Source organism: Poecilia mexicana, unplaced genomic scaffold, assembly GCF_051168715.1.
Source record: "Poecilia mexicana isolate PSO_F unplaced genomic scaffold, ASM5116871v1 scaffold_13, whole genome shotgun sequence".
NCBI lineage: Eukaryota > Metazoa > Chordata > Actinopteri > Cyprinodontiformes > Poeciliidae > Poecilia > Poecilia mexicana.
Window position 1 is genome coordinate 31,648,151 of NW_028263382.1, and position 25,949 is coordinate 31,674,099.

At 37.8% G+C, this 25,949-nt stretch overlaps 1 protein-coding gene across 1 annotated transcript in view; it reads right to left on the minus strand.

The window, feature by feature from the left end:
* The window catches only part of pitpnm3 (PITPNM family member 3), a 154,447-nt gene that overhangs the window by 31,112 nt on the left and 97,386 nt on the right, over positions 1–25,949 (minus strand). The window contains exons 6-8 of the mRNA XM_088012065.1: positions 4,761–4,950; positions 3,340–3,462; positions 1,683–1,864 (exon numbers count right to left, since the gene is read on the minus strand). Coding sequence (XP_087868191.1) covers positions 1,683–1,864; positions 3,340–3,462; positions 4,761–4,950 — 495 coding nt within the window. The remainder of the gene's footprint in view (positions 1–1,682; positions 1,865–3,339; positions 3,463–4,760; positions 4,951–25,949) is intronic.

Consider the following 25,949-nt stretch of genomic DNA (forward strand, 5'->3'; position numbering starts at 1 on the left):
TTTGATAATATATTGCATAAACTTGATAATGCTATTGTAAAACTGTGATAATGTATTATACAAACATAATACACTGTATAAATGTGATAATTACATGACAAAATCTAAAATAATAATAATAATAATAAATGATATCCTACTGAGAGTTCAAAGTCAAAGAGCGCCGCTGACTAAAAAACAGAAGAAGAAGAACACCGTGGCCTATCTCACATTTACTAAAAAGCATGATGCAACGCCTGTGGAGCATCAAGGGAAATGTTCCAGTTTTTGATTTGTTAACTAAAGCTCAAGCGAGGTCGGGTTAGATGGGAGAATGAACGTTTTGGAGCGGTCTAGTTAAAGTCTGTATTCAAACTTGATTAAGATGTTGTGGTGTGCCCTCAAACAAGTCAAAGGTGCTCAAAAACCATTCACTGTGGCTGAATTTAAACAGTTCTGCAGGGAAGACGGAACTAAAACTCACCATAATCAGGATCAGAAACAAAGCAGAGTCTGATGCTCAAAGAAATATATTTAATGATATTTAATTAGCCATCATGGTGAAGGAGATTATCTACAGGGATCTGTGAGGAAATAGAGAAGAAGCAGAGGGAAATCTCCATGCAGCCTTGCTCAGGTTAACAGGGAGTTTAAAAGGTTACAGCTCTGCCGTCATAAACCTCGTGGCATCACTGGGAATTTATGGGACTGAAGACTGAAGAGTACTTTATCTCGGGTGGCTGTAAGCACTAGAGGAGCGTGTAACCTGGAATTGAAACCATTTCTTTGGACAGAGTAAACATGGCAGCTGGAACTCTTCCAGGCTCATTCAAGCTTGGCCAAATGAACCAGTGGTTCCCAGTTTCCATTCGACTGCCTGAAACGGGCAGAGAAACAGAGAAACACGAGCTGCAGATACAGCAGCAGGTCTGTAATGACAACAGGCTTTGTTGAATGATAAAATTCTCCCATAAATGATTGTGATAAATGATAATATTGTTGTGTTGAGGCAGTTTTACATTATATATTTTGATAATGGGTTCATAATTCAAGTTCGCCCTCTCAAACACTAATGAACTTTAATTTTGTAAAGAACACTCCACCCTGGGGCTGGAGGACATTTTAAATATCCAAAAAAAACAAAAAAAAAACAACTAAAAACAATACAATGCAAATAAAAACCACACACAACAGAAACCATAAATAAAATAGATTATGATGATGTCTCTGGAAACATCGCACATCTGGTGCAGTTCTACCAGGTGTTTGCTAATTGTTTCTGGCTAGTCTGAAGGAGTTGAGTGATGGAGTCATGGGAAATGGCGGCCGGGCTCCCAGGAGATTAAAAGATTTCACAAACATGCATGAAAAAAAATAGAGGCAACCCTACAGGTATGTTTTTGTTGAGGCAGTGACATTATAAGATGATGTAAAGCTCAAAAAAGTCACATTTTTATAATACCGCCCCTTCAACACACCCATATTAACTTAATAAAAGTTTAAAGGCTTAATTGCTTCTTTTTATTTTCAATCAAAGACCATGCTTGGAAAACAAACTTTTGTATTTACTCTGGTTCTCTCGATCTGATGTTAAAATCTGCTGACCCAAAACAGACAAGTGAGACCAAAACAACAACAACAACAAAAAAAAACAGAGGAACTATATATTGGACAAATCTTAAAACATGGGTCGTGTTTTCCACCTGGAAAAAAAGTTGTGCTGGCCTGTGGAAGAGGTATCCCCGTCGTACGAGTCGCTCTGCTTGCGGCTGAGCGACGGGCCGCCCTGGCCTTCGTTGGGAGCAGAGATGTCGATGTTGCTCTTGCTCAGCCTCTTGCTGGAGCTCAGGCCGGGACTCGACTCCCGCAGCCGGCCCGTGTTGTCCTGAGGCGAAGGAGGAGAAAGTCAACACAAGAGCCTCCAGATGGGACCGGAGGCTGGCGTGACCTGATGGGAACCGACGCACTTTCCCAGGTGAACCGCCAACATGTCAGATGGAGACAGCGTGTCTGAGCACGAGTGAATATTTCAGCGGTGAGCATGCAGCGCATTACCAGGAGGGAAAACATGAAGCACAAGCAGCTTTAGTGAAGCAGTTCAACACTAATGTTTGGATTAATATTTTACACACACACAGACACACAGGGGCTACAAAAACCAGAAACAGAAAACAAATTGTGAGCAACACATTCAGATTTCACTTCATCTTTTATTCCCCCGTGTTGTTGGGGGAATAAAATACTAGGCACTAGTATTAAAACCACTGTAGAATAGCAATGTAACTATGTAGGTAGGCCCGTCACAATAAGCAATAAATCAATAAATCACATGGTAAATTAAAAAAAGCTTAAGAATTTACATCTATATGATTTATCTTTTTTTCTTTTCTCTCTTTTATTCTACCAAAAACTGGATGACAAAAGTCTTCAGTCTGGTGTTTTGGTCTCAACTAGCCCAATCCTCAAGGACAATTTTGTTTACAGAGATTCATAATTCACTTTATTTTTGTTATTTGTTTATTTTGAATATTTAAAATGTCTTCTAGTTCCAGTGTTAAGTGTTTATCATAATTTAAAGCTTCTTAATATTTCAGAATGTGTTCTTGCATTATTATATCGTTATCGCTACTTTACTTGAAAATGGTCTCAAAAGAACAATGTCATTGTTTATCACAATAACGTCTAGGAAAATATATCGTCCAGGAAAATTTGTTATTGTGAAAGACCTAGATGTAACTAAAAAAACAAACAAACTGGGAGAATGAAGACAGAGTTGCTTTTGCTTCTCTGGGAAGCAATAAAGTTGTGCCAAGGACGTTGCCACAGCCGCGCATGTTCTCTCTGCTGCACTTTTAGTCGACTAATGAATACGAGAAACAACAAAAGCATGTAATCTTGATCATGATTCTGTAATCATGCGGTGCCAGGGAAAATTTTCTTTCATCAGCTCTTTCAGTTCCCCTCACACACACACACACACACGCACACACACGCACACACACACACACACACACACGTTTGTGTTGATATCTTTGTGGGGACTTTCCATTGACTTCCATTCATTTCTACAGCCTAAACCTTACCTTTACCCTTTTCCTAACCCTAACCATCCCATACCTAACCCTAACCCTAACCAAAACTCAATTCATATCTTAGCCCTAAATCTGACCCCTGACCCAAAAACAAGGTTTCCCCTTGTGGGGACCAGGCTCCGGTCCCCACAAGGAGCAGGTGGTCCCCACAACGTAGTATATGTCAGGAAAATCGTCCCCACAAGGTACTACAAACAAACGCACACACACACAGAGACACAAAGCGATGCATCATGGGTGTGTCATCGCTGAAGCGCTGAGGCCCTACCTTCAGGCTCTCTGTGCTGTTGTTCCTGCTGCTGCTGTTGGGGCTGCCGGGCCTCGGGTGGTTGCTGAAGCACAAAGCGTCAAAGCACAGCACTCCGCCCACGCAGTCGCCCATCAGGCAAACCTGCTCACAGGACACACACACACACACACACACAGACACAAGTTCAAGCACCTCTCTTCAGTCGGTGACGGTCTCAACAGGAAGACAGCTGAAGAGGAGGAGGACGAGTGCATGGAGGGTCACAAAGACATACAGAATATGATAGGGCTGAAACGATTAATCGTGATTAATCAATAACCATGAACTAATTTAGTAATTGATTAATCGTTAGCTGGAGCATACAAAATCAAAAAAAGCCCATTTTGCTGAAAGATCAACACCCTCAGAGCAGTAATTAGGCTAAAACTCTTCACTTATATACATTTATACATATTTACATTTTACATTTAAGATGAAAATCAATTAATCAACTTAGAAATCAACAGAATTATCTTCTTGTCGAAAGAACGTTCTCTAATTTTATTTTAACATATTGTGCAAAAATGCCACATATTTCTTGTGAGTGAAGCTGCATTTAAGTTACTTAAGTTAATCTGCAGTGAATAAAACTGTGTGTTAAAACACCAGCGAACGAAGCTCTGGTCCAGATTTCCTCTGTTCTTCTCGTTCTTTTAACGCAGCACTAATGCGTTAGCGTTACAACTCCTTTTTTAAACCCGTGTTTGCTTTGTCGATTAAGTGCACAAATAATCAGAGCGGGAAACGTCATCGTCACGGGAGAGATAATTACTGCTCAACTTCAGGGAGAAATTATATTAGCAGCAGGAGGAAAGGACAAGATATGGAATTTATTCATTTTAGACTCAGACAAAAAGAAAATCAGAGGAAGTCAAAACTGATTAATCTAGCATATTCTTTCAGCCACAAAAATAAATAAATATCAGTGTAATTATCGTCACTAAAAGACACTTGTTGGGGCTTTTTATGATTCATCTAGACGGCTTTCAGCTCTTAATTCGTGTGCTAACAAGTTATGAGTATTATGTCATTTTAAAATAAAACCCAAAGCCGGGGATAAACAGTAGTAATGAAACGCTGGAGAGTGGGGGGAGAAACCCTCCCATATTCAACACTACTTTTCATTTCTAAGCTAGCTTACTTAACAAAATGACTCTGCTTTTCATGATTAATGCTGGACAAAAATGATTCACTTCTCAAAGCTTAAACCTCAGAACTCATTGCCTCACTTGACAATTAAACTTGTTATGACGAGCCCAGTGCAGGAGGTAAAAAGTGATGCCTCTGAACAAGCCGTAGACTACGCAGTCCTCTGATAAATTATTTTTGCTTCTCTACTTCACCGATGTGACATCATGACGCTCCGTTCTCCTTTAAAAACAAAAGAGGAAACAACAGACCTGGCCGCTAAATCCCTGGCCGTCCTCAGACTGCAGAAAGCTGTGGTAGACCTGGTTGGCTCGGTTGATGACGGTCGCCACGGCGTCCTGGTAGCGCGGGGACACGATGGCGAGGAGCGGAAGCGCCGCCAGAGGCAGGTGGTCCACGCTGCTCGACACGCAGCTCTCGTCGTAGCTGTACGGGTTCAGGCTGAGAAAGGAAACGGTGGAAGTGAGTTAACGTGGAATCAGGAAGTTTTAGAGAAACGGAGTTCCAGCTTAGCAGAGCGCTAGTTTTTAATGAGCTATTAACTCAAAACAAAGGCTGGGAATCATTTGAGACATGCAAAGTTAGTGTTATCTTTAAAACAACATCTTTTATTGAAGATGTTCTCCATCAACAGGAAGCTAAAGGTACATGGTTATATTCATGTACAAAATTGATGTAATAATATATCAATGACTAGTGGATTCAAGTTAGCCCATTTCGTCCGTTTCAATTGGGGAAGTGTGAACACTGATTAAAAGAGAGAAAAAAAGCAAACTCTGGTCTCCCTAAAAACCCTTCAAAAGCAGGAAGTGGATTTTAGCGCAGGGCATTCTGGGTAAAAACATCCTATGTTACATTTGACAGTGCAGTGTGAAAGCGAACTGCACCAGCTGAAACATGTAACCAATGCTTTGGTTAGGCCTGTCACAATAAGCAATAAATAGATTATTTGCATGCTAAATTAAAATGAGCTTGATAATTTACAGTAAACAGTCATTAAAGAAATGCTCCTCTTAAATATTGAGAAGCTGCCATTTTGAAATTACTGCAAACATTTGATACCCTATATTTATTTTGAATGTCTTTTGTTTAAGTTATTTTTAGATAACAGTCCCAGCTGCCACTTTGACCTCTTTTCCGTGTCTAAACTAAACATTCAACATTTATAAAAATGCAATTTTAGTTAGAGACCCCATAATCCATTTTCATTATTGTTTAAAAACCTGTTTCACTTGCTTTGTTTTTTATTTTATTTTGGATATTTAAAATGTTTCCCAGTAGCAGTGTTAAAATATTCTCTAAAAATTAAAGTTCCTTTGACCTTTGAGAGTATTATTTTATTAGTTTAAAATAATATTTTTTGTCATATTAATTCCTGGAACAAAATTAATTCCAACAAAATGTGTTATCATGACAGGCCTAGTTTTGGTCCCCAGTCGAACACAGTCTACCGGACTCACCATAAAACACAAACAAGCTCAGATTATGTCTTCACTAACATGTCAAAGTACAAGCATACACCAAGAAAAACACACATTGTGAGAATAAAGGTAAAGAGATGACTTTGCCCAGAGTTTCTTTGAGCAGCCATCTTGTCACCATCACTCTACTGTATTAACAAAAAGGCAGCATTTAGAGCTAAAATTAGTTGGTATGGAAAACTTGTTGACTAAAGATCTGTAAAAAGCCTTAACATAAATTCAGCTTTTACTTTCAAGAAAAACAATCTTTGGTTTGAGTAAAGTAAACCCACAAATACCAGAAAGTGCAGCCAACACTCTGTATGGAGATTTTAAGGAGTTTATCTGTTTTTTATTGGGGAATAAAAAGGGAAGGTTACTTTTCATAGCTTGGTCACTCTCTCCATCCTTGGATTGTCTTGAATTGTTCAGCATTAGATCAAAGCGAAAAGGACTCCCTATGAATTCAATTGCCCAGTTGCTATCCATCAATCAGAAGGTCAGCTCTTTCGATTTCCGGCCTCTTCAGCATCTAAGTGTCCTTGGGCCAGATACTCAGCTTCACAGTGGCCCTGGTATGCTCAGCAGCGGAAATAAATACACAGTATGAGAAGGACAAAAAAATCTGCCTGCAACAGGAAACTATATATAAAATGTTGTCTGAGGAGGAGAACCGTAAAGGGTGTCATAAGAACCAAGCCAAGGTTACAGAGACGCACTGAGAGTCAAAACATTTACTCCCTGTGGACTGCTGCTTTTCAGCCGAGAGGTCAATTTGCTCTAAAGAGTCAAATAAAGTAAAGAGTTGTGACACTTTTTCAATTAACATTTATAAGAGATGAGAAAAAAATAAAATCACCTGTATGGTTTTATGCTGCGAAAGAAAACCAAACGCAGCGTTGGGTCTGTGAGCTTTTGGAGAATTGGATTAGCGAAGTGAATGTCAAAAGGAGTTACTCTATGTCTCTGTCAATTCAGAAAATGCATAAGACACAATATTAGAGTTGGAAATTAAGAGAAAAATAGCCGTTGGTCAAAAAAAAAAAGCCTAAAAATGAAAAGGCAATATAGCTAAATTAATCTTTGATTCAGTGAGAGTTACGAGCATGTGAGTCAAAGGTGTAGCAAGGTTTTAAATTTTGTTTTCATTCTGTTCTTATGATGCATAATTTTCTCTAGTTGTTTGACAAAGTGGTGTGCTATCTAGAGGTGAGTGGTTTGATAAAATATCGATATAGCATGGTAAGAACGATGATCGATTCCCTCTTAAAATTTTATTTTTATATTGTAGTTTCTCAACTGTACAGTAAAAAAATTATTTTGCTTTGATGATATTATTTTTACACTTCATTTAGAAATCAATGCACACACATTTTTGATTTTCTATTGTTTTTGTTTATCAAGTAAATATGATACATACACATTGACCAAAAATGACTTTCTTTCTCTTTTTATGATTTAATCGACTTTCCTCACAAAACTCAATCAGTGCAAAAACAAGATGGCTTGAAGTAAAACTAACAAAAATCATGGAGCATTTACACAAATCTTCTGGTCCGACTTAACTAAGTCAGCAGGTGTGTTTATTTCCCCAAAACAAGCGAAATGTTCTTGTTCTGCTAATTAGACTGTCTGTATTTATTTGTAGGTCCAGTGGCATCACACAGCTAATAATGTTTGGCTCTAATTAAACAAGCTTGATAAACTCCAGGGGACTTACAAGCTTCATGTTTGTCACTGGTAAAATGTCACTGAATTGCTCTAGAGACAACAGGCCACAAAATGAAAACAAGAGTGAAAAACATAATATTTATTTTTCAGCTTTCTACCAGTCACTTAACTTTTTTTCACCATTAATAAACTATGCACAGCTGTGGAACAGTTTTCCTTTTCAGATCTAAGCATAAGTTTGAAATGCCATTAAAAGGAGCCATTACTGGTGGAAAAGGGAACAAAACGTACCTCCATTATCATCTGTTACAACTTCTACATGTCAAAGCCAACTGTGCAGAAATGACAAAATGTACTTCTGCGGGATTTTAAGAAATCTTTTGGGAAGAACCGAGTCATGTGTGACTGTTGTACTTCCGGCTTCATGACATTAAGCAGGAACAGGTCCGCCTCCACACCCGACGCCACGTCACCCTGACGGATCTGCGTTGGAGGGCAGCTCTTTGCCTCAGATGCTTACGCAGATGAAGTAAAACTTGTTCAGTCAACTTATTCCGCTCGGCAAGCTCGTCCTCTCACATTTACGTGCGGAAACGTCTCCGTTTGCTTGTAAAGGCAAATAAAAATGCACAAAGCGTGGCTGTGCTGAGAGCAGAGGCTCGAAGAGTCAAAGGGAGTGTAGAAACATCTCAGAGAGAGATGGCTGAGAATAATAATTGGGACGGCGAGCTCATGTTCCCCGCTGCATCCGAAACCATCAATAAATATACACCTAACTTAACTTAAACCACCCATATCTAAACTGCAAACAGTTGAAGTGAAACACTAACTGTGTTTCCATCAATCAAATAATTGCTCAAATTGAAGATATGCTAAACAGAAACAAGCTAATTTTGAAACATCTCATCTTTTTCAATAGAAAGTTTTTGTGCTGGGATGAGGTGGGTTTTTTATCGAAATAGATGTATTTTGCATCACAAGAGACACGGGATCAACAACCGGATGTTACTACTGGGGAAAATGACAAAGACAATGACAGGAAGTAGCATGAGGATGATGTTTTGTTTTTTTCTAACATATGCAGCTGACTCCACCAGAGCTCTCACAACATCACAGTTCATAAAAAGTTGTGTGTCATTCAAACAGCATCCAATCCATAGCTTTTCTGTAAAATGGCCGACTACAATTTACTCAAAACGCCACATAGGTAGCCGCACACAAGTATGAACAGCTTGATGCTCCATTGTCTGAATGAGATGCCAACGTTTCCTATGATGGCTGATAGATAATGAGCACCATGGCCGAATTATGAATATATCTCATTTAACTGTTTACATCCGTCACTGCCATGATTTTTAATGACTTATCGTGTGAACAGCTTGTTCATGTGTGATTTCAATTACATTTTTTATTTAATGGAAACAATGCCATTGCAAAATTATGTTGTATTCCCCCCCGCCCCCAACATTAGTTCAATATCAACAAATACTTGCGTTAAATTGTAATGGAAATGCAGTTAGTTTCACATATAAAGCAAATTCCCACACAACTATATGGAGGGCTGATCCTACCAAAACTGACAACAAATAAAACATATGTATTTATTTTCAGACATATTTAGTTTTCATATTCATTTTTACCATACTGGTGATTTGACTGAACCAAAACACAGACAGGGATCCAAGTGAAAAAATATCTAATGATGAAAACAAAGAAACAACTTCTACAATTAGCTAGCTAAAGCAGGAGCAACAGAGGAGGGAACAGGAAAAAATCAAATGAAACAGACAAAAGCACATGTTGGTAACGGAGTGATCCAGCAGTGAGTGAAAGGCAAAAAGGAGTTTAAATACTGAGGGAAAGGTAGAAGTGACCAGAAGAGCTAATGACGGGTGAAGGGACGCAGCTGGGATCAGGGAGCAGGATGGTAGAGAGTGAGGAGGAAAACAAAATAAACAAGACCAAGAGAAATGAGGAGAGGGGAAAGAAACCTAAATCTAATAAATCAGTAAACAGAAAGAAACATTCATCTGAATAAACAAATCCAAAAACAAGACTGACTGAACTGACAAGGGAAATGCTGAGATCGCAGAAAAGGAAAAAAGGAAAAGCAAAGAAACAAACAGAAATGAAACTAAAAGTTCAAACATCTACAGATCCTAATACACACACACACGCAAGTAGTAGGGCTACTTCTTTTACATATTCATAGTTCATAGTTATTGCTTGTTTATAGTGATTATTTTACATTATATAGCCTGTAGCATCCAGCAATATATACCTGTTTATACGTAATAAACAGGTAAATATTTGTATATCATATGTAGTTTATACTGCTGAAGTCTTTACAGTAATGAATACTTAATATGTAGCCATTTTGTTGGCTTGAACATGTGACACAAAAACAACAAAATGAATCTGAAAAATAACCTGCAATTCTTTTGATTTATTTCATTATATTTAAAGATCCTAACAATCCATATGCCAGTTTTTGTTATAAAAAACGTAGATAGCACCTGGTATGTGAGAGTCAGAACGTTTTCAGATGGGAAGAAAAAAAAAAGATGTACTAAGCCTGTCTCAGTATTGCATGGTCTATAATGGTGTTGTGATTGTGTCATGGTCTGGAGGTTTCCTGCTGTCGACTTGTTTTTCTTAGGCAGAAACAATATTTTGTGCCCCCCGGGGTTCCTGAACAGCCTTTTCTTCTCCAAAACAGGGTTATCTGTTGTTGTTTTTTTCAACTACATTGTTTGTACACTTCACCAAAAAGACACAATACCTGGTTATTTAATTCTGAAGCATAATCTGAGGTAAAAGTATTGTTCTCTCTGTTTTAATGTGATTAATTAATCATTTGGCTCAATACACTTTCTCTGTGTGGTTCCATTTAATCATGTGCAGAGAAAGCTTAGAGAATTTGTTCCTCTGTTTCATAAATTAATAACCTTGACTGTGACTTAAAAATAACGTGGGAATGACTTCTCATTGAGCAAAGAGCAAGATCCAGCACTGGACTTTTGACAATTGCTAATGTTGGTGTCTGTATTCACATGCATTGTACCAATCTAATTGTCAAATATTAAACATCAGAAAGTTTGCCAATGACGGTTCTGAGTGCAAATAAAAGTAAGAAGAATCAGTAGACCTGTAGAAACACTTGGTGGGGAAAAAACAAAACAAAACTACACATCAGTACTTATCAGGAACTTTAAAGTTCTGCTGGGGATTTTCAGGATCACAAAGCTGATTGACTTTTTACCCGAGTCTGCCGCGATGGTAACACAGGTTGAAAACTAACCTGTTCCAGAGCAGGCTGTTTTCCCAAACAAGTAGCTAATACACCTGAAAGAACTAAGTGAGAAACTATATACTATACATCTATGTGAGAGAAATTCCAGCAGAACTAATTTACATACACTAAAAAATACATATTATCATTAAAATGTTACCACACAACTGTTTTAATGAATTAAGTTTCTTAAATGGGCAGTATTATGTATTTTCCAGACACATTGTGATATTTTATAGCACAAGCAAGTACCTATAGTACTATCAGTTGTTATTAAAATGTTATTTATATCAAGCATTGTTGTGATCTGTGTTTTTCTGTGTAGTTATTTTGAGATTTTCTGTGTTAAGTCCTGTTTCCCTGTGAGTCTCTGTCCTGTCCTCCCTGTTGATTGGTTCCAGCTGTGTCTAGTTTACTGATTACCCTCCCTGTGTATTTAAGTCCAACTGTTGTCTTTGTCTCTTGTCGGATCCTCGTCGTGTGTACGTCTTGTGTGCATCTCTGTCATTCCCGTTGCTTCCTGTGCGGCCCGTTTGAATTCTGTTCCGTCTGGATTATTTCATTATTAAATCATCTTCATCTTCATCCTGGGTCCTCCCTGCGTTCTCCCTCACCACCTCACTTATACTACAAATCATGACAAGCTTAACTTCAAACCTAAAATAAATTTGACTTTGCAATTTAACACCTTGAAACTGGATTTCTGTCTCTTTAAGAAGCTCCTACTCTTTCCGAAACTCTGTAAAGAGTATGGGGAAAAACAAAAAATGGCACTTTCGATCAGAAAATTACATTATAACATGATATGAAGCTCAAAGTCGATTTTACATAATGACCTCCTTTAATGATAAACCTCTTAACTTTAAAACATTTTTTCTAATAGCAAACTTGTCTGTATTAAATTGTCACAGCTTGATCTTACAACATTTTTAAGAGTAGTTAAATTATAGACTCCAACTATAACACATTTAATGCAACATGATTCATTTTTAAAATGGCTCTGCCAACAGCACTGAATTATTTTCAGCTTATTTAGTGCAAAGAGCATTAAAGGGGTTGAGATTGTATCTCTGGAATTAAGACTCGACCTTTGCCTCAGGTCTTAATAACAGGTGGCCCCTGCTGTACATTAATTTAATTAAATGCACTATCAGAAGTATCAGAGCCATTCATACTTTAATGCTCTTCACTGATGTGGCTGTAATATTCATTAGACAATTAATTTTGGATTTTTGCAAGCTACCTTCCGGTTTCTTCATTGTGGTTGATCCTTTCATTAAAACTTCTACTGTGACACATTTCCTTCATCAATTTAGTTACTAGGAAATGTTTCCGGTACCAAAAGATATGGACAATCATGGTGTGGAAACGAAAAAAAATGACAATGTTTTAAAGTTATAGTTACCAAGCTCATCATCATTATCATCAAAAACTTTATTTATAAAGCACTTTAACACCAGCCACAGCTGGAACAAAGTGCTCAACATCAGTAATAAATAAATATAACAAACTTTAAAAAAAAAAAAGAGCTAAGAGGGTACAAAAAATAATTAGAAAAAAAAGAATTCTAACTTTAATCCCATAATTCTGTCTTCACTTTTCTGAGATTAAAGTCAGAATTTTGAGAAAAAAGTAATTTTATTTTATTTTATTCCCCAGTAATCCTCTTCTGCAAGAGCGCCGTGTCAACCAGGAGATAACCAATAATCAATTAATTTATAAGGTTGTTAATTTGTGTTACTCTTAATGAGTTAGACGTCAAAAAGCTATGCTAACATCACTTCGATGTGACGGAAAATGTCTAAAGGTTAATTTCATTAATGCACATCAACTTTTTTTTGCGGTTGTGTGTCAGCGTAGAAACATTTCTTTGTTAAAATTGAAAAAAAAATTGCTTTTACATTTTCTTTTTTCAGGCATCAAAGCGGCCCCTAAAAATAAAGGGGAAAAAAAAAAGAGTCAACCTCTTAGAGTGTGACTCCCACAGCCTGCTGCCTCCTCTTTCTTTTCTTTGTGTTCTTCGTGAGCGCTAACATTCAGGAGACTGGAGGACTGGAGTTCCACAGCTTTACCAACTTCCATAATCAAGAGCTTTACAAGCACTCAGCGCTGATATTTCCGTTCAGCCGGATCTCCTGCCGAGAGCAGACCTGAAACATTTCAGAAAATGGTTGGAGCTTTAAGAGGGTTTGAAATTACTGACTTTTTGTGTGTGTGTGCGTGCGTGCGTGCGTGTGTGTGCGCATGTGTGTGCGTGTGTGTGCGCATGTGTGTGTTGTGCTACCTCAGGAGGTTGGCGCTTTCAGCTGGACAAAGTGAGCATTTTAAAGGTGTTGCTATAATTCAGTGACTCTTTTCAGTGGCGTCACATCTCATATTCCTTTTAGGCCGACTCAAACACATACAGAAACTACCCATGCATTGAGTCGAGGACGGAAAAATACTCATTTAGAGACTTTTGAAGCTACAACATGAAACCGTCACAGACTGAGGAGTCACGTCTCCTACAATAACCCAACCTAACGCATAAACCTTTGTGCCTTGTAAACGTACCCTTTGTCACCATTTGTCACATTACAGCTGCAAACTGCAGGGAATTTAATCAGGATTTTATGTCACAGACCAACACAAAGTGGTCAATAATGGGGAAATAAAATTAAAAAAAACACTTATATGGCTCACTGCCTGGGGCGGTATAGCCTACGGGGGCGTAAGGTCGCTTTAAAAATAGGAATTTATTAGTTGCAATCAATGAATTTCAAATTGCTTAATTGTTTGTTAGCAACTAATCAGTTAATCAATAATTGCTTGATAAACTAAAATTAGCTCGATAATTTCCATTCTGATGATTAATATTTTCTGAAGGGAAATTTTCTTTACAGAGTCGTCATAATGTATTTTATTCGTGTGTGGTTTTTATTTCCATTTTATTTTTTGTTTTTGGTTGTTGTGTTTTGGGTTTTTAGAATATCGTCCAGTTCCAGTGTTTAGTGCTCTGCACAAAATTAATGTTTTTTGTTCTTTGAGAGACTAAACTTGCATTATTGTGCCTTTATCAATGTATTATATGAAAATGGTCTCAAAACAATGTTACTGTTTATCTCAATAATTTCTGGAACAATTTATCATGCAGCAAAATTTGTTATGACAGGCCTAGTCAGATTAATAAAGAATTTTGCGTCATGCATAATGCGACAATATGGCAGAATACTAAAACTGGCTAAAGAAACTGAAAGTCATGTGTGATTTTGCAACTTTAAAATTAATTCACTCACACTCATAATGCGAGTTTGGTTGTATGTGGGATCTTACATCTTACATTTTATATTTTATGCATTTATCTTATTTTTATTTTATTTTTCATATTGTAATTTGATCTGTGTGTATGTGTATGCTGCAACTGCACAGTATCCCTGTTGGGATGAATAAAGTACTTCTATTCTATTCTATTCTATTCTATTCTATTCTATTCTAGAAGGGTGAGCTTGTTCAGAATGTTATTATTGCAGGAAATAACCTCTGATCCACAGATTGGACTCTATTGATTTTAACTTGCAATTAAAACCCAAAGTAACTTTTGCTCAGGTTTAAAATGTCAGAGCTGAGAACAGATTTATCCCATTCTGTGCTGATCTTATTAAAGTGGTTAATAAAGTGGCTTCTGATTCCATCATTTCCCCCAAAGAACAATTTAGATGTTAAAACAAAAATAAAGAGGATTCAAATTCATGTTACAAACACAATTGTGGTTTACAAGTTGGAAAAGCGTCTGCCTGTTTCTGCAAATATTAGGTGAGAACATCTTTGCACTGTTTACCTGGACTATAAAAGTATTCATTATCCATTAGTTCATGTAACAACTAAAACAAATCATGAATGAAAAGGAGCAGACAATAATCCCTGCCCCCTGTTCACATAAAGAGAACATTAGTTATTCAGCTCAGATTATTACAGACATTTTCAAATACACAAAAATACACATCAGCTTATTGAATCCCATATCACTTCATCATTATGTCTTTCTAAGTTCTTTGAAATGCAGAAAGAGATTCAGATCGTTTTATCTCACTGTCAAACTGACACCGTAAACTGAAATGCATCTTTCCATCGCCACTGTTCTGAATCTAAATCTAGTGTCATTTCTCTGCTCTCTCCTTACAAATCTGCAGCTGCTGTTTAACATCTGGGGGAGTGAGTGAAGAGTCATAGTGTTGTTGTCAAATCTGTTTGTAGTTCAGTTTGGAGTTAAAAAAAAAAAAAGCCAAAGAACTGCAGACTGTACAGCATTAATGGTCTCCATTAACATCATCGTCATTAGCAATTTACAAAAACGTTATCAAGCTGGCGGCTCCAGTGTATCATCCAAACTCCATCAGCGTCTAATGGATGGACTTTATCTTAAAGCTCTAAAATATTATTTCCTCTGTGACTGGTGAGCATTTAAGCAGCGGCTGTGAAGTCAAGCAAACGTTTCTGTTCCAGATGTCTGGATTTTGTTTTGCATTGTGCCTTTTTTTTTTTTTTTTTTTTAAAGCAAGAACACGTCTATCAGAATGTTCTCTAAAGGGCTGCAGAAACCAAACTCGAAGCCCTCTGTGAGGGTTTATCGCTCAAAGGGAAACGCTGACAAATCCTAGCAGCAGTGTGCACGATGTATTAGCCTAGTTTTATCTCCTCATACTTATGGTAATATGCAGGAGAAGCTGATTGCAAAAAGTGATCAGATGCGTTGCTGTTTAAATTGCAAATGTGTTTTAGAGACATAGAATGCATAATTATTTTTTAAGTGTAAAGCATAAATAATTCAGTCTGTTTTTATACTATTTTTCAAAACAGATAAGGTTTTTAAATCCACTTTTGTTTTCCAAAAACTGCCTTTTGATTAAAGTAGGAAGGTGCCACCATATCAGAATGATGCTTTTGGGAATTTCATAATAATTAGAGAGAAGATTGTCTTTTTGTTTGACAAAAAATGCATTTTTATCAGGAATATATTAAAAGTGTGGTCAATATTTGGTTATGATTGTTAGGGCGTTTTCACACCTGATAGTCCGGTAGACTGGGTTTGATTACGCTTTGTTACAATTTCAGCTGGTCCGGTTGTCTTTCACACTGAATTGTGTAAAATAAGCCAAACCCTTCGAGAACCCTGTCCCCCTCCTCACCTGTGGTGGCACTGTACAAGGATCCACCGAAGGAAATGACACAAAAAAATCTGAAGACAAGAGCGCAGCTTCCTTCTTCATAAAATGTAAATAAAAATGGAGTGACATCAGATTTTAGTGGACTTCTGTCTTGTCTTTGCTAAAAGATCATGATTTCTCAGGCCAGCGCTAGACTCTTGTGCTAGTTTAGGTTGTTTTTACCCAGAATGCTTCCTGCTCATCTCCGGTCCACTTAGAACCAGAGTTCAACCGAACCGAGACCGAAGTTTTTAGGGAGAACTAGCTCATTTTCAGTTGACCTTTGTGGTCCGTGTCAGAGTTCAGTTGGGCATTCACACCTCCCCAAACAAACTGGACTTTCTAGACTTGATTTCGATAAAACCAAACCAAACAGGGATGGTGTGAATGCACACTTAGTTTTAACAGACAGAATAACCTAAAGCTGAAGGATAATGACACTGCACAGATAACACCGTGGCTGCGTCAGGTAGCCAGTCAACAGCAAGACCACCGAGGCATCTGCACCTGACAATTACGTTTATCAGGTAAGAAAATACCTTGAAGAGCTGTTTAGTGTTGTTACAGCCCAAGGCCTTTTCCTTTGGGTCTCTAACATCCATGTTTTGGACTCCTTAATTGGTGCTGATTGGAAGTGGAGGCAGCTGGCTAGTGTCTCCTGATGACGTCAGATCCACCTTAAGATGCACCACTTTCTCTGACTAAGCAGCTCATTCTTTCTGTCTCCCTGCCACTCTCTCCCCTTTCTCCCTTCCTTCCCCAATCAGTTAGGATTTTTATTAAATAAATTCCCTTTTAAGTTATCCCATGCGTTGCTTCCCTTTTATTTGTTATGGTTTAAGAGCCAGACCATAACAGTGTGCTAATGTTCAAATGTCTCATAAAACTGTATGCAGCATAAAACTGGAGTCCAGCAACAGATCCCGTCTCAACTAATAACCTAAAACTAGTATTTAAAAATACAGACTTTGTCAGAAGCAGCCATCTTCCACTGTGATAAATTTCTCCATTGAGAGCCTGTTTCATGAAAGTCTCCAAGCTACTGCCAGCAGACAACATTTCTCCTTCCTCCCTCCTTCTTACTGGATAAATCAATGCATAAAATTTCCCTTTATGAATTCAAATTCCACCTGCAGACGTTGTTGTCGCTCTCTTTGTCTCGTTTTGCCTTGTATTACCCTCTGTGTTGCGTTCAACGTTCCACATGCAACGTCATGACTGGTTAGCAACTCTGTTCCCTGCGGCCTTGTGGTCACTTTTACACTTTTTTACATTTGTTTATGGAAAATAAATACAATTGTAAGGTGAACGTTTGAGAATTATTAAGAGGGAAAAGTTGAAAAAAATGCTTGAAAAAGAAAGAAAAAAGTAATTAGCTGCCTTGAGAGCTGATCTCAGATCAAATGATCTCAGAGATACAATCTCTTGCACACTCAGTCAATAACACCTGTGATTACAGCACAGGTAGCCTAACACACAGAGAATGTTTCTAAAGTCCACCTCTAAGTTTTATGGCGATGTGATGATGAAGAGCTCATTAATGATAAAGCCGAGTGAACCGATTAAAACCACAATCAGCCTCATCTCATGCTGAATAACCTTGAGATTTAATCTATTTTGCCGCCATGCTGCCCTGCTGGCGCATGATGTCAAACCGAAAAACTCTAAAGTCTGCTTGATTGTTCCCCCCCCCGCCTCGGGTTCGTAAAGGCTGGCTTAGCATGCCATGATTTATAAGCAATTAATATGGCCAGCAATGGCACTTTGCACAGTCTATGTAATCTAAAAGAGGAACCAGAATAAGGAACCGCAGCGTGTCCCCAGCCACCAGGGTCCGAAATAATGAGCCACTGCCTCAGAGAGCTGAACCGAGGTCAGGCACTGAGGAGACAGATATGTGGACTCTATGAATAAAAACATGACGGGAAAAAGAAAAAAAAAAAAACAAGGCAGAAAATCTGGGAATATAGAAATACAAGATATTCTCTTGAAATGTTGGCCGTAAACGGACACTGTAAAAACAAATATCTTTCCTGTCACTAATAATTGGTGCATTACAGCTTTTTAAAGGGCGGGCATATGTCGAAAGTAACTTAAAAAAAATACATAATACCAGCCTCTCCAGAAACTTCAAAACAAAGTCTTCTGTCAGAAAAAAGAACTTTTAGAAGCACGCCTATTTAAAACTGAAATGCACTACTGTATGCTGATAATAGCATCTCTTCTGGAATCGCAGAACATGACAGTCTACAGTCGAAAAGAGATAATTGGTTGTTGTATTGGAAGAAAAGACAATTCTAATCAAAATATCTTAAATGAATGTCTATCTGGATTTTGGTAACAGAGAAAAGGATGAAGGGAGCTCTTTTACTTCACCCAAAGACCAAACTCAGAAAAAAAAGAGTGAAATTGGTGGAAGTACAGTTCAACAGGACAAGTTTCTTTTCATTCATCAAAAATAGACTTTCTTACTGCTTTAGAATTGTGATACAACTGGAAGTTTGGCTTCAAGTGAGCCCAAAAAAACAACCCAAAACATAGAGAGGAGGCCAGACAATCGAGTTGACCACGGTTGTTATTTTTGAGCATGAAGAAATAAGATAACATGATAAACATGGTTTTGACTTTCCCCATTAGTACAAAATGTCTCATGACATATGACAACCACGTTACTAAGGCTAAATTTACACAAGAATGATGCCTGGAACCTGCCAGTATTTTCAGGTGTGGATTTGGAAAAAGTTCCACGCACTGCCAAGATCCTTTAAGTCAGCTGTAGTTGTCATGACAGGCCACTAGATGGCACTGTAATTTTGACCCTTCAACTTTCCACTAGCTTCCATTAAAAAGTAATCAAACAAAGTGATCATGTAACATGTATTGTTGAGCTAAACTGAACAGTTTAAGTCGCGCAACGCAGCACAATGCTAGCCACCATTCTTTTGGTTGTCAGCTGCCTGTTCCATGTGTAGAATAATCCACATGGCGTTCTGTGAATGTGTGCTTTAACACAGGCAGAGAACTTAACACCTCTGCAGGGTGTGTTAAGGAAAAGCTTCACTCTGAGACCCAGTTTGAAAAAGTGCCATTGTGAGAGACTCTGGTCACTGGTGTCGTGTAAACGAGCAGCAAAAACGTTGAAGTGAAGAGTGGCTCCAAAATGAAATAACTTCTTTGTTTCTAACATTTCTCCTCATACACGTTTACTTTCAAATAGGCAGCAGAAGTCTTGTTTTACAGTGTCTGAGCCAAATGAAGAACAATTTCTCAGCTGCTGCCTGATTGTTGTTACTGCCTGTAAGATCATTTCTTCTGACAAAATGGAACATCACTCTCCATCCTATCTGTTCACATTTGGGATTTAATCTTTACTGTTTTGGTCGTTTGGTGGCCATTGAGTTAGCTGTCGATTCCCAAATTAGGAGTTTCATCCATAAGGTTATCACAGCAACCTTTAACTCTGCTTTCAGCAGCCTTGTACTTGTTTTTTCTTTCATGATTCTTTGCATATTTCAAAATCCAACCACTGATGTTGATATAACTATGACAGGCTACAACCTAAACCCAACAGGAAAGGAAAAAAAATGAAAGAGATAATGATACACTTAAAACATTCATCTCTCACCTGCTCCAACTGATTCTGTGTGGGAAGTATTTCACGAATCACAAATGTGCTGAAACTCGGCTAACGGCCGTCACCGCTAGGTATGATCCTGTAAGCCGACAGAGCCGCCGTGTTAACGAGCTCCACCGCGTCCCCCCAGGGCAAACTACGTCTTCTCCAAGCACACCATCAAGGACGACACGAGCAGAAAGGCAATTTCATTATCCATAAGAATCTCCAGCACACATCAGGAATCAAGAAATGACTCCAGAGTTTGTTTACGTGGAAGTTTGTCTCTCGGGTGCGAAGAGGTTTTGCCGCATCCACTCCGAGGTGTGATTTGTCAGCCAAACTGTTACCCAGACTCAGAGCGAATTATCCACACAGTCACAATTCCTTTTCCTTAGATGTTTATGTTGGCATTCGAATAAATGAGTCTCTGAACACCCACAAGCCCAACACTGTCATTAGAGCTCACACAGCTAACTGACAAAAGACTGAGTGTTGTGTGTGGGGTGTGTGGGCGTGCACGGATGCCCACTGACAGCACATATTGTGAGAGTATGCACAGGATCAGCAGCCATCTGTGGAGGAATGTAGCCTTTGTTTAACTTAACTGGAGAGTGAAACCACCACACCGTTGTCAGCAGAAGTTTAATTGCCTGTTTAGGCATATCGCTGTGTGGACATTAGGACTAAACTGGGAATTAATTATGATATGAAGCATATACAGCATATGATAGAGAACGGTCAAATAAGAATGACTTAATACATGTTGTTTATGCTGTGAAAATGTAAAATAATAACTATAAAAAAAACAATCAGATATTAGCAAATAAACAGACATGTGGAATGTTTAAATGTTTCAAAATGAAAGTGATGTGACACAGACATGACCATCCGAATGGCGAAGCCCACCTCGTCATCTGAACTCTATTCACAGTATGTGATGCCTGGGCAAAAATAATAGCTTACAGTGATCAATTTAACATTTTTGTGTATTTTTATGATGTTTTAGATTTAGAACAGTTCCAAAAGGAGCAGGCCGTTCATGCTGTAGCGGACGCTAAACTAGAGTTCAGTCTCTTAAAATCTCATTCTGGGGAATGTTTTACAGTAATAATGTTGAGCTTATATTTTTACGCAACTAAGTTACAAAAAAAGCCCCTAAAAAGTTTTAAGTTGTCCCATCGTCTAAAGCTAACAGCAGCTATGATAAATGTGGGTAAAGGCCAGAGCGTTAAAAGCACAGCTTCTTGCTAGTGCAGCGACTCTTAGACAATTAATATGGAAATTTACAGAGTTTTGGACTTAAAAGAGATACAGCAAAATGTTTATGTTCATTTTGATATTCCCAAATGATTAAATTATCGATCATTGCGGTAATTGTTAAATAGATTAAAAATCAATCCACCCAAAAGGTTATGAATATTCTAAATTAGCCAAAATTAATAAGAAAATACTTCTTCAAAATAATGTTTCGTCTTTGCATTGTGAAATGGTTATTTGGAATATTTGTTTTCACCCTGAATAAATAAGCTCATAATACACATTAGATTTTTCTTAATATTTAAGTTTTAAAACATGCAACTGCAATAAAAGATGAATTCGTTTTAAAAAATTGTTTTACTTCACCAAAGGTGCCAATAATCGTGGATAGCCCTTCTCTGTGCATACTGTGTATTTTTTGTGTCTAGGCAGTTTTCATATGCTGTCACTCACTTTGGAGCTAGAGAGCTTAAAAAAAAACAGAGTAGGTAGGTACCCTAATTCCTTAAATGCATTCAGAAGAAAAATCGTAAAATCTACACAAATCCTTGATCTGGAAACTGAAGAAAGATTATGATTACCCCCAAATTAGCTTTTACAGTAGAAGATATTGCAACTTTGACGATGTTCACGAAATCCTGCCAAAACATAGAGAAAATTATCTGCTGAAAGTTGACTTCTCCGTCTCTTATTTATTTTTTGTTTGTTTAAACGAGCAAACACTTGAATAAATTCGATGCATTTTGATTGCAATAGTACATCTTTGGTAGCTCGTGATTGCTTTCTAGTGCAAAAATAATTTTCAATAAAATCCAATTGATTGTTCACAGATTAAGTTCTGCCCCATGTGTCCTGACAAATAAAATACAGAAAACCGACGCGCGTGCCAGCAGCTCAACAGTTGCTCGGATCCGACGGGAGCTTGTTGTTTTGAATATTTCATCTAGATGTGCAAGAAGCCAAGTCGATGTCAAGCTTCCCCGTGCTCCCACCGCTCTGCTGCCTTTTCACATTCCTGGCCTTCGGCACCAACATCAGTCACAATCCAAATACATTCTGTCAGCCGAGGTGATTGGTGACATTTCAGACAAAAACATCCTCAGCATATAATTGGAGAGCAGTGAAAACTAATTGACGCTGTCAGAGATAAAACCAGTGACCACTGGGAAATGTGACACTGAATGTAAAATGAAATCATTAGTTACACTTGAGCAGCTGCCTCAAAGGCAGCAGTTGGGAGAAAGAAAAGCAAACAGATAAATACAGACATATCTTTACCTCTTGTACATCTGAATGACCCAGACATGCACACTACTAGCAGACAGAGATAATTGCAATGAGCACAAGTGTTGTGTTACACTTGTGTATGATTCATAATTGGGGCGACTGTTGTTTACTATGGAGCTGCCTTCGCTACATCAACAATTAAGCTCTTTTGTAAAGCTTATACACAAATGACACCTGAATGCAAAGTGGCAGTATGTAATGAACCAGACAGACTACAAAGAATCCAGGAATAATTGATAATATATTGTAATCTAAGTATTTATCCAAGGTCATTCACATTTTAACAATTCAAAAAAAACATTTATAGCTTTATATTATGTTATAAAGTTATACCCTCATCAAAAATATACCTGGAATGTTGCTTTGATTCTTTCATGCATGTTTGAGAAATTTTCCATGGTAACCATTCAGCTGTGCAAAAAGCCTGGGTGGACGTAGCTCCGCCTTCGAGGACAGAGTTCCTCCTACTCTCAGCTTCTTCAGACTAGCCAGAAGCAATTGGCAAACACTGGGCGGAACAGTATATCTGCTGAGTTCATTCTCAGTGCAATGCTGGTAAAAACGTTGCTAAAGGGTTAATAGAGGAGCCATGTTGGGATGACATCCTCAAGGCAGAATTTCAGAAAGAGCAGGAGTTTTTAAAGAGACAAAGGCCCAATTTCAAGGCATTAAATTATGAAGTTAAATTTCTATTAAGTCACGTTTGATACATGTAGGATTTTTTTAACAACTGAACTTGACTTGATTGTGCTATAAAATGGCAGCATGTGCCTGGAAAATACATAGTTCTCCTTTAAAAGCATTTGGAAATTAATGTTCAACATACTTTTGAGAAATAAGGATTCTCCTCTGCACTTCAATTATCTTCACACTGTCTGTTTACGAGGTCTTAATCAATAAAGTTTTCCAATTGCCCTTCCCTTCCCCAGTTCTCTTAGCAGGTTTGCACCTTAATCCCTGATGTTTGAAGGCTCTCCAAAGTCAGGTAATGTGGTGAATATTTAAGTTGGTGTGCAGAAAAGGTTCTAATAAAACATTTTATTTGACTACTTTTTATTTCCTCTTAAAGACTTGGGTATTTGATACATTTTGCAAGCAGTGACTCAAACAAGATGGTAGGAAAATAGATTCAATTTGTGTGCTTGACAGAGTACAATTTGAATACGCAACTTTCTCATGTTGGTTGAGTAAAGCTAATATTCATAGTACAAGCAGCAAGGTCACCGTCAGCCCCGTCAGGGTGCTGGTTGCTGTTTGGAGTATTTCAGAGGTTTTCTTTGAAAATAAAACAACAAAGGCTTTCAAATGGATCTGTCTGAAGGACTTGTTTGTGTTTAAATAATACGTCCCTTCTGACAAGGAGAAATAATAATAATAAAAAAGGTAAATACAAATCTGTCTCCTAAGCTTCTTGATGTTTTCTGGTTCCCGTTCATTATTCTGCGATTTAGAATGCATTCACACCAGCCCTGTTTAGTCCACTTTAATCGAACTCTAGTTTGTTTGCTTAGGAAGTCTAGTCCAGATCAAAAAACCAAACTCTGATCTGGCTAAAATCCAAGGTTGCGGTTCGTTGAAGTGGACTCTGGTCCATAAATATGGATGTGAATGCCAAGTGGATGACACAAGGAGCACAGGTCATCAACTCTAGAGAACAAACATGAATTCTTTTAAAAAGCACAGAGTTACAAACTGACTCCGTGTTTTTGGGTGTTCATTTGTTAGCGGGACCGCATGCTGATCCTGATTCTGACAGAAATATCATCAGGTTTGACCCAGTTCCTCATTCAGGAAACTGTTCTGGGACACTTCGCCAGATCTGGGGAAAGGACTGCGTTTCTAAAAGTGTCTTCTTTTTGCTTTTTAAATGTTTGGGAATTATGTGACATAAATAACTAGTTTGTCATGTAAAAAGTTGGAGATATGTAGCAGGAGCTACAATGTCGCATTGTTCTCTCATCCTCTGTGAAAAGGCTGAGCATTTCATCGCGACCGCCCGCAGCTACGTGTCGGCTTGTTTTCTCCTTCCCGCGGCACGAGGCGGAGGGTGGATCATATTATCCTATTAAACGCTTGGAAGTTTGGATTTCCACATCAAATTGTTCACAAAAAAGCCTGTGGCAAAAACTGGTGTTTAAGATTTTTTTTTTTGGTTTTGTACCCAAATTGAGACCCCAGCAAATTTTTATTCGCATCAAAATCAATAAAAGATAACTTATTCCCATCTGAAATAGTTTGTATGGCCTCCAGCAACCTAGAAAAGTATTTACATATAGGTACACCTCAGACAATTTGAATACTGTATAAAATGGTGATATTTCTGAGTCATAAAGTCAGAAAGTGACATTCGTAAATCAAGTCAAAATGCTAGTTTCATTCATAAAAATGCTGTTTATATCAAACATAACTCAAAAGAAATTTGACTTTGTAATTTGAGACCTTGAAATTGGGTGTCTGTTTCTTTGAGGAGCTCCTGCTCTTTCTGACGCTCCGCCTCCAGTGTGACATCACAACACTGCTTGTCATTATGACATTTACAACCATTTTTAGGTGTTTGCTAATTGCTGCTGTTAGTCTGGAGAAGCTGAAAGGGGGAGTCACAGGGAAAGGGTGCACTGTGAGAGCAAACGTGAAGGCAGACCGACCCCAAATGGTTGCCACGGGAGATTCGAGGATTCCTCAGACATGAAAGAATTAATGTGTTTTTGATGATGAAATGATATTATAATATGGTGGATTTTATGTAATACTGCCTCTTTAAAAGCAGCAAACAACTCAAGACTGAGATGGATGTTGACCTTCTCCCAGTTCTTCATCTTCTTAATCTCAGCAACTTGAACTACGCAAAGAAGAACGAGCAACAAATTCACTCTCTAGATGTACAAAGCTTGTAGGATTTACAGATGAGTTCAATAAGTATGGATTCTAAAAGATACTGACAGAATGGCTTGATTACTAACACTTTGCAATTATTTACAGCCTCACAGTGGTTTCCCACATAAAAATATAAAAACAGCTACTAAATTAAAATCTCAGATTTCTTCATACCAGATCCAGTTTCTGATTTTAAATTATTCTTTTCTTGCTCGCTCTTTTTAAACAAAGAAATTACAGAAACAATTTTTCAAGCAAGTTGTATGATGGAGTACTAGGCTACAAAGATTTATGTATATTATGAGAATATAGTCAACAATGTCAGAAAAACTCACAATTTTTCCATAAAAAACATCTTAAAATTACGAGACAAAACCAGTTATCAGTATCTGAGGTGAGCAGTTCAATCTGTGTCGTTCTGTCTTCAAAATGTTTGGATGATCGTTCCAAAGTTAGGCTGCTGATGATAATTTGATGCTGATGTGTTAAAAGTATTTCTATAAGCATTAAATATTATCTGTATAACTTATACCAAAGTAAAAATGAACAAGATGCTCAACATTCCTCATTTACATCGTTTTTTTGTTGTTTGTATTTTGTGTGTTTGAGTCCTCATAAAATTATGACTGTAATTTTAAAAAGATAAATCTTACACTGGCCCTGATATTCCATCAACTTCCATCCAAGAGTCACAGAGTTGACTAGAACCGAAAGTCTAAATTAAAAAAAGTTGTAAAACCCACTTTACGAAACAAGACTGTGCCCCAAGGAGTGCATTGGCCACAAGAAACACAGATCTT